Source organism: Fukomys damarensis, unplaced genomic scaffold, assembly GCF_012274545.1.
Source record: "Fukomys damarensis isolate Sample0158 unplaced genomic scaffold, DMR_v1.0_HiC HiC_scaffold_16, whole genome shotgun sequence".
Classification (NCBI taxonomy): domain Eukaryota; kingdom Metazoa; phylum Chordata; class Mammalia; order Rodentia; family Bathyergidae; genus Fukomys; species Fukomys damarensis.
The window spans coordinates 45,736,673-45,753,159 of NW_022900928.1; the positions used below are offsets into that span (position 1 = coordinate 45,736,673).

Genomic DNA, 16,487 nt, shown 5'->3' on the forward strand with positions numbered 1-16,487 from the left:
GGGCGGGGGCGGCGTGCGGCTGCTGGGTCTCGGCCTCGCTGCTCATGGTTGCGGTGATGGTGACTGGGGCCGGCTCCGGCAGCTGCAGCTCCTCCCGGGGTGTGATGGTAACTAGGCCGGCGGCGGCAGTGGGGCTGCTCAGGGCTCTCTGGGGTCCGCTCTCTGCTCCCGCTACCGATCGAACTCAAAATGTTTACATTTTTAAGTATTGGTTCATCAGAAGGTTCATCCTCGGATCACTATTTACCTTCAACCTCTACTTGTTTCTCTGGATTTTTATAATCATCAACTCTTTATAACTCCCAGTTATATGTTCCAAAACTTTACATTAATCCTAAAACACTTTTCTGGTCTCCTGACTGCTATGCCTTAGCAAATTCAAGCAGACTGGTGGCACGGGCATCATTTGGAGACTTGAAAGCAACATAGCCTCCCAGGCCTTCCCACACTGATTCACAGGATCTGCATCTCAACAAGATTCCTATGTGACTCACAAGCACAGTAAGTTTGGGAAGCACTGCACTAGTTATCTTTAGATTGGACATTTTACAGACACCCCAAGTCAAAATGTCCAACATATTACAGGGGACATGTTTCTTAATATTTGGATGGTCATTGCAACAAGACTTTCATCTCCCTAACCAACTTCCTCTTTATACCACTTAACGCATGATTTATGTCCTAAGGACACAAAACAATTTGGTCCTTTACACAGCATCCTGCTTTCTTATCCCACTATGCTTTTACACACTCCCTAAGATGTTTCTGTTATTTATTTCTCTCTTATCAGAAATAAGAATGCCATGAAGTCAGGAATCACACCTTATTTAGCCTTAAGACCTTAATACCTACGACACTGCTAAGGCTATCTGGGGTACTCAATAAATGTTTGTAGAAGGAGTACTAAACCAATAACTAAAATATCAAGTATCTTTATTTGGGATTCCCCATTTGAGTATAAATCTGACTTGTAGTGATAGTAGCCTTCATGGATGAAGTAAATTAAAAGTTACCCAACTGTGTAGATAAAATATTTTATTAAAGAAAATGATCGAGCCGTGCCCTCCCCTGCCTGCTCCGCCACCAGCCCCAGCGAGGAAGGTAGCCACATGGGTGCCCCTGAAACACCCTCCCTGACCTCCTGATTGTGCCAGTCCTTGGACCCACTCTGCAGAGGCATTGGTGGTCATAAAGGGTATTTTTCTGAGCTCCCAACTTTGGATATCTTTAAAGAAAGGGCGGGGGAAACCTGTAGAACTGTGTGGAGTTCAACCGTGCAGGAGGACGGGAAAACTCAATCTGGGCCTTGTGGCCTGAGGTCAGTCTGAGTTGTGGGGATATGCCATTGGCTAGCTGAGATCAGTGGACTTGGTTCTGCACATGGCTGCCAACGTTGTATATTATGACAGCAGAGATACAGTCTGAAAGAGGCCCTTCAAATGCATTTTTTTTCTTTCTTTTCCTTATTCCACTCTGCAAATTCTTTCTTTTTTCTGTCCTCTTTCTCCTACTCAGTCCCTTGCTCCACCATAATATCCCTCATCTCCCTTTCTGTTACTGATCCTGCCCTCAGATTTCTGTTATCATTTTTTCTTTTTTCTTTATGTTCTTTTCTTCTGTCATTTTACTTCACTCATGGGTCAATAGTTTCAAGGGAAAGTGAGCCCCTATTACCATTAAGGGGATATATTCTTGTCCTTATTCTTGCACTCTGTCTATCCCTTTTGAATTTAATAGTTTCCTAAAGATTATATGGTCATTCTATGTCCTCTGGCTTCACTTGAAACCTTCTCCAATTCTTTCACTTATCCACTCGTCTCATCCTAACTCTGTCTAAGACTCCTTCCTAAATGGTAAAGATGATATATTGAAAAGTGTACTGGCAGGGTGTGGTGGCTCACGCCTGTAATCCCAGCACATGGGAGGCTGAGGCAAGAGGATTGCTATGAGTTCGAGACCAGCCTGGACTACATAGTGAGTACCAGGTCAGTCTCAACTACATAGTGAGACCCTGTCTCAAAAAAAGCAAAAAAAAAAAAAAAAAAAAGTGTATTCATTGCAAACATATTTTGGGCTGCTTCTTGATTTTAATTTAATTCACACGGTTTAAAGGTGATAGATTAATGACTATCACAAGTGGTCAATTTGCAAATTGTGCTTGATCCTGTTGTGTTGCTGATTGTATTAACTGGGATAAAGGATTGTGATTGATTTAATGAGTTGTTTTCTCAGATATTCTGAAAATGAGAAGGTCTATGAGTCATTAGAGACTCAAAGGCTAAAGCACAAATATATCAGGAAGATTTAAGTAATAACCCAGAAATTAAACCAAGGTCAACTCAACAACAAAAATAAAAATTAGAAAACACTTAACCAAGGCACAAAGACAGACTTTCAGTTCACCAATGGCAAACAGTTGGGAAAATGAGGATGAAAAGTCTGATAGTGAACCAGCAGGACACCCTGAACCCACAGCACAGGAAGTAACAAAACAGATAAATCAGGCTCTAGAAAAATTCAAAACAGAAATAATTTCCCAGATAACCATAGAGATGGTGAGCAAAATGGAAGTCATGATTCGAGACTCTAGAACAGAAACTGAGAAAAAAAAAGATGAGCTCAGGACCATGATAGAAGCCATGAAGGCCCAGCATAAGAAAGAAATGGAAACAATGAATGCCCAACATAGGAAAGAAATGGAATCCATAAAACAGATTCAAACAGATATCCAGGAGATTAAAAACTCTATTGAAAGTGTACATAACAGAATAAAAGATTGCAAAGACAGAATCTCAGATATAGAAGATAGGATTGCAGTCAGTGACCGTGAAAAGAGAGGTTTCTTAAAAACAGTAAGGGATCACGAGAAATCAATCCAACAACTCCTAGATGATGCAGAGAAGAATAACATAAGACTGATAGGAATCCATGAAGTAGCAGGAGAAAACACAAATGACTTAAAAAAACTGTTCACAGAATTAATGACAGAAAACTTCCCAAACAGGAGGAAATAATTAGATATACAGATAAGTGGGCATATAGGATAGGACTCCAACTAGCCACCACAAAAAAATCTACACCTAGACATATAATAATCAAGATCCCAGAAACCAATAGAAGAAGAAAATACTACATGCAGTAAGAGAAAAGAAACAAATCACATACAAAGGAAAGCCCATCAGAATCACAGCAGACTTTTCAACACAAACCCTCAGGTCAAGGAGAGCCTGGAGTGAGGTATTTCAAGTCCTAAAAGAAAACAACCTCCAACCTAGACTGATGTATCCTGCAAAACTCTCTTTCAAAATGGATGGGGAAATAAGACACTTCCATGACAAAGAACACCTGAGAAACTTCATAAACACCAAACTAAACAATATCCTAGAAAAAGACAATGAAGGTCACAACACCATAAGGCCCAACAGAGCAAATCCAGAAGGCAAGGCAAGAAACTAAAAGGAGAGGGCAAAAATCAAAAAGTTAACAAAAGGACAATAACATGACAATAATAAGTCAGTAATATCAGTTATAACCATCAGTGTCAATGGCCTCAATTCACCAATGAAGAGAAATAGACTCGCACAATGGATTAAGAAGCAAAATCCAATAATATGTTGTATACAAGAAACACACCTAGTACAAAAAGAAGCCCATAGACTGAAAGTGAAAGGATGGAAAACAATTCTGCATGCCATAGGAGCCCAGAAAAAAGCAGGGATAGCAATCTTATTCACACACAAAGTAAATTTCAAACCAAAACTGATTAAGAGACAAAGAAGCCCACTACATCCTTGTAAAAAGAACAATTCAAGAGGAAGAGATGACAATCATAAACATATATGCACCAAATATTAATGCGCCCAACTATATAAAACAAATATTAAGTAACATGAAAAACCAAATAAGCACTAATACAATTGTAGTGGGGGATCTAAATACCCCACTATCACAAATAGACAGATCATCTAGGCAGAAAATCAACAACGAAATACTAGAACTCAACCAAGCTTTTGAATGCATGGACTTAATAGACATCTATAGAGTCTTCCACCCCACAAAATCAGAATATACATTCTTTTCAGCTGCACATGGGTCATTCTATAAGATAGAACACATACTAGCTCACAGAACAGGTCTGAATAAATGCAAAAGAATCAAAGTTATCCCCTATATATTATCAGATCATAGTGCAAATCAAGCTGGAGATCACAGCATAAGAAACCGCAGGAACTTCACAAACACAAGGAAATTGAACAACACTCTCCTGAATTATCAATGGATCACAGAGGAAATTAAAGAAGAAAGCAGACAGTTTTTACAAATAAACAAAAATGCCAATACAACATACAGGAATCTATGGGACACAAAGCAGTTCTACGTGGAAAATTCATAGCACTGAATGCCCGCACTAGGAAAACAGAGTGAGCTCAAATAAAAAACCTCATGATGAATCTTAGATTACTAGAAAAACAAGAGCAAGAAAAACCCAAATCTCGAACAAGAGAGGAAATTATAAAGATTAGAGCAGAAATCAATGCAACGGAAACTAAGAAAACAATACAAAAAATAAATGAATCAGAGAGTTGGTTTTTTGAAAGAATAAATAAAATCAATAAACTCTTAGCTCACCTATGTTTATAGCGGCACAGTTTGTAATAGCTAAAACCTGGAAACTGCGCATTTGCCTATCAGTTGGAAACTGGATAAAGAAGATGTGTTTTTTCTATAAAATGGAATACTACTCAGCCATAAAGAATTAGAAATTAGATTCATTCATAGGAAATTGGATACATATTGAGGATATACTTCTAAGTGAAATAAGTCACACATGTGCAAATACCAAATAGTTTCTCTGGTGTGAAAAACTGTAATAGTACGTCCCTATATATTATCAGATCATAGTGCAAATCAAGCTGGAGATCACAGCATAAGAAACCGCAGGAACTTCACAAACACAAGGAAATTGAACAACACTCTCCTGAATTATCAATGGATCACAGAGGAAATTAAAGAAGAAAGCAGACAGTTTTTACAAATAAACAAAAATGCCAATACAACATACAGGAATCTATGGGACACAAAGCAGTTCTACGTGGAAAATTCATAGCACTGAATGCCCGCACTAGGAAAACAGAGTGAGCTCAAATAAAAAACCTCATGATGAATCTTAGATTACTAGAAAAACAAGAGCAAGAAAAACCCAAATCTCGAACAAGAGAGGAAATTATAAAGATTAGAGCAGAAATCAATGCAACGGAAACTAAGAAAACAATACAAAAAATAAATGAATCAGAGAGTTGGTTTTTTGAAAGAATAAATAAAATCAATAAACTCTTAGCTCACCTATGTTTATAGCGGCACAGTTTGTAATAGCTAAAACCTGGAAACTGCGCATTTGCCTATCAGTTGGAAACTGGATAAAGAAGATGTGTTTTTTCTATAAAATGGAATACTACTCAGCCATAAAGAATTAGAAATTAGATTCATTCATAGGAAATTGGATACATATTGAGGATATACTTCTAAGTGAAATAAGTCACACATGTGCAAATACCAAATAGTTTCTCTGGTGTGAAAAACTGTAATAGTACGTAAGATCATAATGAGATAACTGACAATGTGAAATAGGAAGAAAAGGGCTAAAGGTGTAGGGAAAGTGGGAAGGGTAGGGGAAAGGTAATAAGGGAAAAGAAAAAAATACTAGAAAACGAAAAAAAGGAAATGAAGCATTTGTAGAGGGAGGAGGGGGTGAAGGGAGGGCAGGGACAAAGGGAAAAAATGAGAACCAAGACCTGTCATGTAAAGGTACAAGATCCCAATAATGAATGTAACTGTACTGTATACCTAAAATGTACCAATAAACTGAATGAGGAAAAAAAAATAAAGATGATCAACATAAATTATAAAAGGAGGTTTTTGTTCTTTTTTTAAAACTTCTGAGAACTACTGATCAATGCTGTTTATATAGTCAAAGTAATTTTCACAATTTGAGAGATTACTAGCATAGATTTAAGATAGTAATTTCTATTTGAAAAAGAAACAGTGCATGACGTTCATTAAATTTATGCTATTTTAGTAACATTTATAATGTGGTGTTCACTTTATAGTTGTAGTTAAAAAGGTTCCTTTCTATTTCAAAGTCTCTGAGTATTAGAAAACTTTATTTTTAAGATTGGAGAAAGGAATCATAGCTTTTAATACAGAATGAATTCCTTTAAGAAAATAACCTAAATAATATATTTTTATAAAATTCCAAAGGAAAGAAAATGCAAGTGCTGTATAATTTTAGAATTAATCTGGAAAAGCCGCTAATGTGTGTAAGGCTAATCCTTCCCACATACCCCATCTTCTAAAAGGGCAAAGATTATAAAGACCTTGATCTACAGAAACAAGATTTCACTTATCATTTTGATAAATCACAAAATAGGATGAATTAAATATTATCTAATTTTATAAGCAATTGATCAGCCTTAGATAAAATTTTAATCTATGATAAAGGATGGACAACAAGCCTAGAAGTTTGCCTCAAATGTACCTGAATGCAATGCATTACTAACATATTTATGATGTGGTATAAACCTACTGTCCTGGAAGTCACATACAATTATGTATATACATAACACTTGACAAGGATAATAGATGACAGTATTGGTTTATGTATTTACTATGCTTTTTGTTATTTTTCAATGTATGCCTTTTATTTATTAAATAAAAGATTATGCTGCCATGCTGTGTGACATCAGCCTCATACAGCTCAGGTGCCTACTGTGGCTCTCATTTGCATTATGAAGCCACATTAAGTGACTAACCTATACCATTTAGGTTTGTGTAAGTGCACTCTATATTGTTCACAAATGCATTTACCAGAACACATCTTCATTGTTCAATGATGCATGACCTTATAGTCAAAAAAGCACCAGTTCAAGAGGAAAAGCCAGTGGCATTAGGTAAGGCAAAGGATGAGCACTGAATATAAGGAGGATGGTAGCAGAATCATTTTTATACATTCAGATGGAAAATACTAAATATTGTTCTCTTAGGGTTCTATGAACAACTAAACAAGAAAGATACCTGAATGAGGAAATGAATGAAAAGTATCTCCAGAGACTACAAAAAGACTTTCTTTTTTCTCCTTTTCAAAACGAGTGGTCATTTCTTCCTGAGATGCTTCTTCATCTTCTCTTTCTTCTTGAAGCCTCTTCATCCTTTCCATTAAGGCTTCCAGCTCACTTAGAGAATCCACAATCTGGAATCACATACGATAATGTTGGGGGTTAGTAATACTAAAAATTGATTCAATAAACACCACTGTCTCCCAACGTTACCTTATTATGTACAACGATGAGTGCACAGTAACTGAGATTCTCAGTGACATGTTGGTCAAATGATATATCATTAGAATTAGATAAAAAACTTTTTTAAAAAATGTGGCTAGAATAGAAAAATATGTGAGGCAGAAAGTAGGTAGGTGAATTTTAGGGACCAACGGTTGGGGAGTAATGGGGTGGGAGACTGAAGTGGGATGTGACTATTAATTTGCTGTAGTTTCTTTTTTACACAATATAATGCTCTCAAATTTATTGTGGTCATAGCTCTGTGATCATACTAAGAGTGACTGAATTGTACACTTTGTAATAGGTAAGTTGGACATGTGAATTATTTCAATAAAGCTTTAAAAAAAAACTTAAGTGAGATTTTTACTAACTCCAAAGAGAAAAGGTTTATAAGTACATAAATAGGTAAGTAGATTGCTAGATCTTAAATCTAGAATTCTAACACCTGCCATATATTAAATTATAATTTACTAAAAAATTATACAGCTTCATATTTTCTACTTTCTGCCCTCTTAAGATATACTTTCCATTAGTTGTTCAAGCATCTTAGAGACACAGATATATTGAGATTTGCTGTACAAAATGTTCAACATTAAAAGGCATCAACTTGTAGTTTCTATGATTTGTAATAATACCTATTTGCTTTAAAAGCCTCTCTAAGACAAATCAGAACTATAGATACAGGTTAAGTTTTTACAGTAATAAAAATTATGTAAAATATTTCAAGTGTATAATATCCTATCTAGGAAAATAAATTCTCTCTACATTAAGAAGTTTAAGGAAATATAATAAAAGTTATGAAAACCAACCCCAAAGTTGTTGCCTGTAAGGGATGCATTTTCTATGTTGTTGTCATTAGCAAGATCACAAACGCAGAAATTGTTTACTGATATTATCCTGAATCCATTGGAGATTTCTGGATCTCTTTCTGGATTAATTCCACTACCAAAAACAAAACTTGCCAAAGCATGATAATGCGCCAGTAGGACCACAGCATGTACTAGTTCAGGCAGAGACCAATTATTTTCTCCAGTTTTGACAAGTTTCTGAAATGAGAAAGCAAATGGGAGTTTATATAAAACCACAGAATGCTACAAAGTAGGTTTGAGAAGAATGAACAATCTAGTAAATTTCACACATAAATTTATAGTAATTAAATTCTTTAACAATGTTTCACATACTAAAGATGCAGTTTTGGTCAAATAATATTACATTAAAACTATCAAAACTAAAATAAAATTATGTAGTGGCTTCTTCCAAATCCCTTATTATACATGGCTCTTCTGTTTTCAAAGAAGTTTTATAACTTTATGCTATTTTAATGATACTTCACAAAATAACACTAAAGCTAGAAAGGACTTAAAACACTTTCTAGCAAAGCCACTGATTCTAAGGTGCTTTGGAAATTATGTTCCACAAAATCATATGAAGAGGCAATTTACTAAGTCAGTGTTTAGGTATCCATTAGAAATCTTCTAATAGACACTGCCAGAGAAGACAAAAAAAATAGAATACTACCTTGCATTTGAATAAGAATTTAAAACATTTCAAAGTACTTTCCATGTTATTTTACTCAGTCCTTCAGATGAATCATGCAATTAATAATATGTGAAACCATCACTAATAGGAGTTCTTTTCCTCCATTTTCTCTAAGGGTGAATTCTCTCAATAAATCTACCCAGGATTCTTTCATGTGCTCACTTGCTTGCATGTTTTCTGTTTCTTTTGACAGGTATGTGGGTGGGTGGGGTCTCCTTTTCCTCTTTCCCTTTCATTGGGTTCAACTGCTGTGTTAAAAACACAACTACTTTCTTTTGCTTTACTTTTTATTTTTCCACAATATACATGCACATACACACCCAGAAGATAATTAAGTATACTGTCAAAAACTCAAGGAAAAGGTGAAAACTCATTTAAATTCCATCACACTAGTAAAACTTTTACATTTTAAATGGTTATAATTATTATATAATTATAATCATATACATCTATTTTTCTGCTTTTCAAATTTGTTATTTTGACATATCGACTTTTCATAAGCATCCAGTCATTTTGTTTTTTTACGCATAAGCTTGTATTGTACATCAGTGGATATACACAAATATTTATCCATTCCCATGCTAGTCATCAAATTGCTTCTCAGTTTTTGTTTTGCTTATTTACTACAATAAATTACACTCTTCTAGGAAATGCCCTACTCTATTTGAAAATTTCTTATTCTTCAAGACCTAGCTTAAATGTTACTTCTTCTAAGAAGCCTTGTAATCCTATTCTCTTTATTCATACACTCCTATGATATAATTATTTTCATTACCCCCTGCCTCTTGGCCCTTAGTCTCCAAGCACATCCAAGGGCAAGATCTTTATCCTGTTAGCCCACCAGAGTATCTGGAACAAAGTAATAAAATATAATATAAAACCAGAACATAAGCCTTAGAACAGTATTGTGCATCACAGATTTCCAGACAGACCATCAAAATCTAAGAGTATACTGATTGACATCAGCTATATTTGGTTAAATAACTGGCCAAAAAATAAAAATGTCCATAAGATTAAAAAAGGCATTTCTATACATTAGATATAAAGATTTTTAAGTAAGTAAGGCATTTAGTGATAAGTAATTTAAATGATAGCTCCTATGCATTGAATAGTTACCATGTGCCAAGCATAGAAATAGGAACAACTTGGGTTATGACCAGAATTTTAGTTTTAATTTATGAACAATCGAGTTATGACCCAAATGCCAGCCACTTGTGCTTCCAGATGGTCTCAGATACAGATTTAACCTTTAAAGAATCCTGGAAGGAACATTACATTCCTTTGTGAAGTTAATTGAGAAGTTCTGGACCAATGTCTTTCTGAGGACACCGAGATCTGCCTGGAAAAAAGTGTGGCCCAAAATTAAACAGGAGAGCGACTTTGAGGGCTGTATAGAGGAGCCTGAGCCGTCAATTAACCCTGTGGTTGATAACACTGTTGCCACAGCACAGTCCACAGGCTTGGCGGTAGATTATGGTGATGCTGAGGAACTGGTGGAGGAGCACGCAGAGGAACTGTCTACAGAGGAACTTTAGCAACTTCTGGCTGAGCAACAGAGAATGGCAGCTGAGGAAGGGGAGGGGGTATCAACAATCAGTGAGGCAAAGTTCTGAAATAAAGGACATCCTGAAAAAATGGACAGAGCTACAAGTATTTGTAGGGAAGACCCACCCAGACAGAGAAAAGGCCAATTGCTGCATTCACTTGCTTAATGACAATGACAATGACATAACGCAGAACAGTGTTAAAGAAAAGGCAGACAGTTTTAGACCAGTTTTTAGTTCTGAAAAGGTTGAGACCTGGTGAGCCAGAAGCAGGTCCTAGTGGGCTACATACTCTCCCAAGGAGAGAAAGGCCACCGGAGAGTCAGATTCCTGATGTTCTTATTCAAGGGGACTGTCCTTCCAAACAATAACCACCTTCCATTTCCTCCTCCCTTCCTGCAAGCCAGTGATGTCAACTCAAATGGTGAGTACAGTATGAAATTGCTGTTTCTGGTAAACTAGGCACATTTTATAACTTTTTGGTGGGTACATTAGGAAAATTATTGGTGTTTCTGGTAAAACACATAACCCTTTTTTAGAGGCTTGGAATGCATTATAGGTATTTCCATTATTTCTTATAGGAAAAATAGTCTCAACTTACAAGCAGCTTGAGTTACAACCAGCCCCTGTGAATGAATTGAGTTCGTAAGTCAAAAGTCCACTGTACTAAGCAAACTATATGATGACTTCCCCCTGTAGGCCTTTGATGGAAACACCTTTTGAAATGCAAGAGTTCTTAGTCACAGGCTCCTTCTCATCTAAGTTCTAGTTTCTAACAGTATTTAAGCATTCACACATTAGCTAACAAACATTTTTTATTTGCAAAATCACTTTTTGAATATTAAAACTCATTCAATCTAGATCCCTCACTTCACAAAGGGGGAAAGTGAGTCCTGTAGAAGTTAAAAGCACAAATTTAGAACAGAGACTACAAGCCAGGTGTCTTACTGATGTTAGTGTAATTTCTTTGTTCTACCTGCTGTTTCAAAATAGTAACTTTTCTCACAGCTACTCATCAAATTGGTAATACAAGCTGATTAGTGATTATGTAAGAAAGGTATTTGTACTTAAATCCAGTGACTTTCTAAATTAATCTTTGTTATACATATTGATATTTTCTATTTTTCAAGTTTCTAATATGCAAGTGTTTAAAATTAAGTCTTAAGAAAATACTTAACTCAGAAACACTAACATATTTCCTTTTTACTTCAAAGAAACAGTACCTGAATGTGCTCTTTTGTGATTAGCCAGGGTCGGTGTGCTAGCAGCTTATTTATTTCATTAAGATTTTTCAGTCTTTGTGGTACATACTCCAAACCATTCAACCATTCAGCAATACCTCCAGTCTTTAAAAATTCATCCACATGCATGTTTATTAAGTAAGAACACTGATGTCTAGCGGCAGCCTAAAACACAGAGAAAATGAATTTATTAATAAAGTAATCATGGTAGAATCTCACTCCATTATCTGTAAACAAATAATGGATGGAGTCAATTGCTTATTCATTTGTTTGACACAGTGTCTTGCTATACATAGCCCTGGCTGGTCCTGAATTTGCTGTGTAGCCCAGGCTGGTCTCAAATTTGCTAGCATCCTGCCTCAGCCTCCTGAGAAGCTGGAATAATTGTACATGATAACATCTGGCAATAATTTTTATAATCAATCACTCTTTTCTTATAGAATCATCCTCCTTCAAAAATGTTCATCATGCACATTGAGGCCATACTCTTAAGTGAGATAAGTAGGACATAAATGTGTAAATACTGAACTGTTCCTCTGCTGTGAGAAACTGAAAGTGTAAATGAGGACCAAAATATATAATAAATAATGTGAAAGAGGAAGAAAAGGTTCAAAGGGGAAGGGGAAGTAGGGAGGTGGGTGGGGGAAAGAAAAAATATGAGAATAGAAGGGAAAAATGGAAACAAAGCTTTTGTAAATAGGGAAGGGTGAAGAAGGGGAAGGGAGGGAAAGGAATGGGCAAAAACAAGAACCAAAATATATCACGTACGGGTACAAACTCCCAGGGATGAGTGTGATCATAATGTATTCCTAAAATGTACCAACGGATTTATGGGAAAAAAATGTTCATCATACTGTTTCAATAATTCTTGAATTACTACAGGAAGCTGGTATGTAAAACCAAGTAACTGTCACATAAAGGCAATCACTGCTTCATTCACAAACTGTTATAGATTAATCTAGAGCCCACTTTCTAAGTGTTTTAAGGAAACACATACTCATTTCATTACAAAAAATGTATACTGTATTCTATATAAAACACAGTAACACCTCATTAACTTGTATTCTGACAATTTATAATTCATGTTAATTTGTGCACTTCTCTTAACTCCTTTAAGATGACTGATATTAATCATATATATCCTCATTATCCTACCCTGATGGCACGGAAGCCTACTACACAGAATCAGCCTCGACGCAGACAATATAGTGAATCCACACAAAGACGACTTTTGACTTCTTTTGTTTCTATGGCTGCTTTTCAGTAAAACAAAATTATTTTATCTTTTCTATTCTCTATATCTTGGCTTTCTTTTAGTTTATAAAAGCATTCTAAATCCACTTTTAGCATAACTATCATTAAAACTTTATGCTAAAAGTATAGTCTTAGTTAAATTCACCATTTGATTAAACAAAACGCTGCTTTTTGCTGTTGTTTTATAAAAGTTCAGTGAGAATATAAATAGAAAATAATCTGCTAGATCCTGGCTGGCTCTGATGTCCTGCCAGCCCACCTGCACTCCTAGCCTCTCTGAATATGCACTGCTTTCATCACACTCTTACTCTTTTCTCTCTTACCAGTCCAACTTTAGCACTGTTTCTTTCTCTTCTCTGCCTATCATTACAATTTGTAATTCTCACCCCTATCACCTGTCAGTAGCATAACCAGTTAGTCAGTTTGTAATAAAATCTATACTTAGTAGTATTACAATTCACTTAAGAATTCTTCTCTTATACAGAGTCTCCATGAGTGCTGACCGATATTTTCCTCTTATTTAGTCAAACTAGTGATTATCTTCCTATGATAGCTAAGGAAAATGGCACAAACAACTTGCATTTTTATTAATAATAAAAAGACATCAAGAACAAAGACAACTTGTGGGATATTGCTTTAGGCCCTATAAATATCTTTAATCATGATAGATTAAATATAGAAAATTATTTTACTGGAAATCAAATGAGAAACATTCAGCAAAGTTAAGGTGTTTAAAGTACTCCAAATATGTTCAAGGGATTTGGCATTAAAAAAGGCCACAGGCTTCAATTCTTCAATCAATGAAGTAGATCTGGTTTACACACACACACACACACACACACACACACACACACACACAATTCTGAAGGGACAAAGAATAAGTGGAAGATGTTACAAGAAAACAGAAAAAATAGGAAAATGAGTACCTACCATTATCGCGATGTAGTGCCTGTATGGTAGAGGAAGGGGACCATCCATGCGCAACATGTAAAACTGGCTCCGCAAGAAAGACTCCAGGTACTGAGTGTGTAAACTCATAACCTGTGTGATATTGTCCAGACGACCAGACGTGGAGTATTCTTCCACGAGAAAGTTTGTACGTTCATCCACTGTGTTTGCTCGGACGACCTTATAACCGAGAAATATAAAACAAAGTAACAATTGAGATGTGTGCACATCTTTGGTTTACATGAATTTTGCCACTACTGAAGCAAATGAATATTTATTTCATATTAACACTAAAATTATGCAGTTGCTCATACTAGTAACAGACATTGTTTAAAAAGTACCATTCATTTTTGGCTCTGGTACTACAATTTATTAAACAACAAATGTTAGATTTTCAAATATTAAACACATAATTATAAAATTGAAGAAAAGAAGCTCCCATCTGTTCTATCAAGCATACTAGGCAGATTTTTCAGAGCTGACGTGCCTGGCCATTGTCACACCAGTTTGCAGTTAGGCAAAGCAGCAGCATTTGATTACATACATTTATAATTTAATATCATCAGTTTGTAAAGATAATCACATTGTTTTTAGACAAATATTTTCATTATCATTTTTTGCTAGTTTTTGTTATAAAACATTTTATAAAAGCTTTCTGAAGTCTCTGTAGGGACACTAGAACATATGATAATTTGTAGAAAAGCGTTAATTGAAAAATTAATAAGGATACTAGAATATCATCATTCCTAATTTTGAGCCTATAATATGAATTACTAAAAACAAGGTATGTTAGAATGAATATCCTCCATCCTAGGGGATCAAATGAATTTTCTCAAAAGTAAATTATTTATATGTAGCTTTATACACATTGATAGTTTGGTCATCACACCAAGAACTGGTTCTGAAGGTAGTAAAAGCCTATTAACAAGTTGCAGAAGGACTCAGTTCTGGGGTAGCTGATGGACTTGTACCATATAATTCTACTACTGTCTCACTATCATTTGTATTTTAGAATTATACTTCTGGATTTAAGATAAATATATTTCTTATTTCAGAGATAAACATCCTAGATTAAATTGAAACTCATGCACCTAGTTAATAGAAAAGTCTACTTTAAAATCTAGATGAAAATCTATGCTGTTATTAAGAAACTCCTTTTGTTCTTCTTTTTTTTTTTTTTTGGTACCAAGGATTGAACTTGGGTCCTTGCGCTTGCAAGGCAGGCCACCGAACTGCTGAGCTAAATCCCCAGCTCCCTCCTTTCGTTCTTTAGAACTGACTTCAGAGGGTTTTTTTCCTGAAAAATAATTATAAATTATAAAAAGGTACTACTGACTGAGGGAAATTCAATCTTGAAGAAAATATGTTTGAAAAGTATAAGTGTTGTGAAGAAATATTAACTATGTTGGTGTAAAAAAGAGAGGCAATTTCACTTCACCTCATTATGGAGCCATATGTACCTTCATTTGCCCATTCCTACCCCCCTTTTTTCAACTACAGGGACCAATATGACAGTTAAAACATAATAAAATCCAAATAAATTAAATAGAATTAGAGACAGAATTTTTTATTTGCTTTCTCCAGCAGAAACTTCTTATGTCTAACTGGATACCTAAGGTACATTAATAGACACATGATGCAATAGATCCTGAAAGCCAGAACATCTTCAAATTTATACTGTGAAAATGTGCTTTAGGAAGTCTTTTATATACATGAGGCAATCACTCCAGTAAGAAAAGTCCCTGGACTATGAGGGAAATGGGCATCTACACAGCAGCCTTTTGAACACATGTCCACCACCAGACAAGCTGCCGTCATTGAGCTCTCACATTACTGTGACATTGCATTTTCACTCAATAAGAAAGTCAAAAAAAATGTGATATTAAGATGAAAGAACTGCTGACTATCAATGACCTAGTGTTACTATAACTCTATTAGTCTCTTCTAAGACAATGCCTGGCACAACAGCCACTCTATACATCTTTGTTTACTAATTTCAGAACAACAGAAGAATAACCCTAGATAAATGATGTCTATGCAGTAAATGTATATATGATAGCTGTATTCAGTAGGCATTAATAACTCACTGAAGCAAGAAAAACCTCTCAATCAGTTGTTCTTAAACTTTTCTTAGCCCACATCCTCTTTGAGGAATCTGAGAAGATGTGCTCATTGCTGTCATTTTTCGTAGAAATATATTCCAACAAATTAGGTACAAATCTTGTTTTGATTGTCATTTCCCTCGTGTCATTTATAACCTTTGTTGCATTTAGCATGAGCTCAGGGTCATTGCACTGAGTTTTATCCCCACCCCTTTTTATTTTGAGATGGTCATGCTAAGTCGCTAAATTGCTCAGGGTGTATTTTACTTAGGATCTGCCTATTTCTCAAAGTGCTGAGATTTCAGACATGAACAACAGTGCCCAGCTGGCATCATACTTTATGTACTTTCAGACAGATAAACTTACTTCCTTCTCTGGAATAAAGGCACTTGGTCCTCTTGTCAAGGGTTGAGATACTCTGATTCTTTTATCCTGTTTTTAAAAGCAAAGTTAAACATTAATGATGACTTTCCAAGAAAAGTTAAACTGATACACATTATTGCTAAGATACTAAAATAAGCAAGG

The 16,487-nt window shown here is 35.4% G+C and overlaps 1 protein-coding gene across 1 annotated transcript in view; it reads right to left on the reverse strand.

Moving 5' to 3' along the window:
* The window catches only part of Sesn3 (sestrin 3), a 35,210-nt gene extending 18,816 nt beyond the window's left edge, over positions 1 to 16,394 (reverse strand). The window contains exons 1-5 of the mRNA XM_010633650.2: positions 16,329 to 16,394; positions 13,843 to 14,040; positions 11,641 to 11,823; positions 8,144 to 8,380; positions 7,072 to 7,246 (exon numbers count right to left, since the gene is read on the reverse strand). Of these exons, the coding sequence (XP_010631952.1) occupies positions 7,072 to 7,246; positions 8,144 to 8,380; positions 11,641 to 11,823; positions 13,843 to 13,950 (703 nt within the window). The 5' untranslated portion in view covers positions 13,951 to 14,040; positions 16,329 to 16,394. The remainder of the gene's footprint in view (positions 1 to 7,071; positions 7,247 to 8,143; positions 8,381 to 11,640; positions 11,824 to 13,842; positions 14,041 to 16,328) is intronic.
* Positions 16,395 to 16,487: the final 93 nt, after the last annotated feature.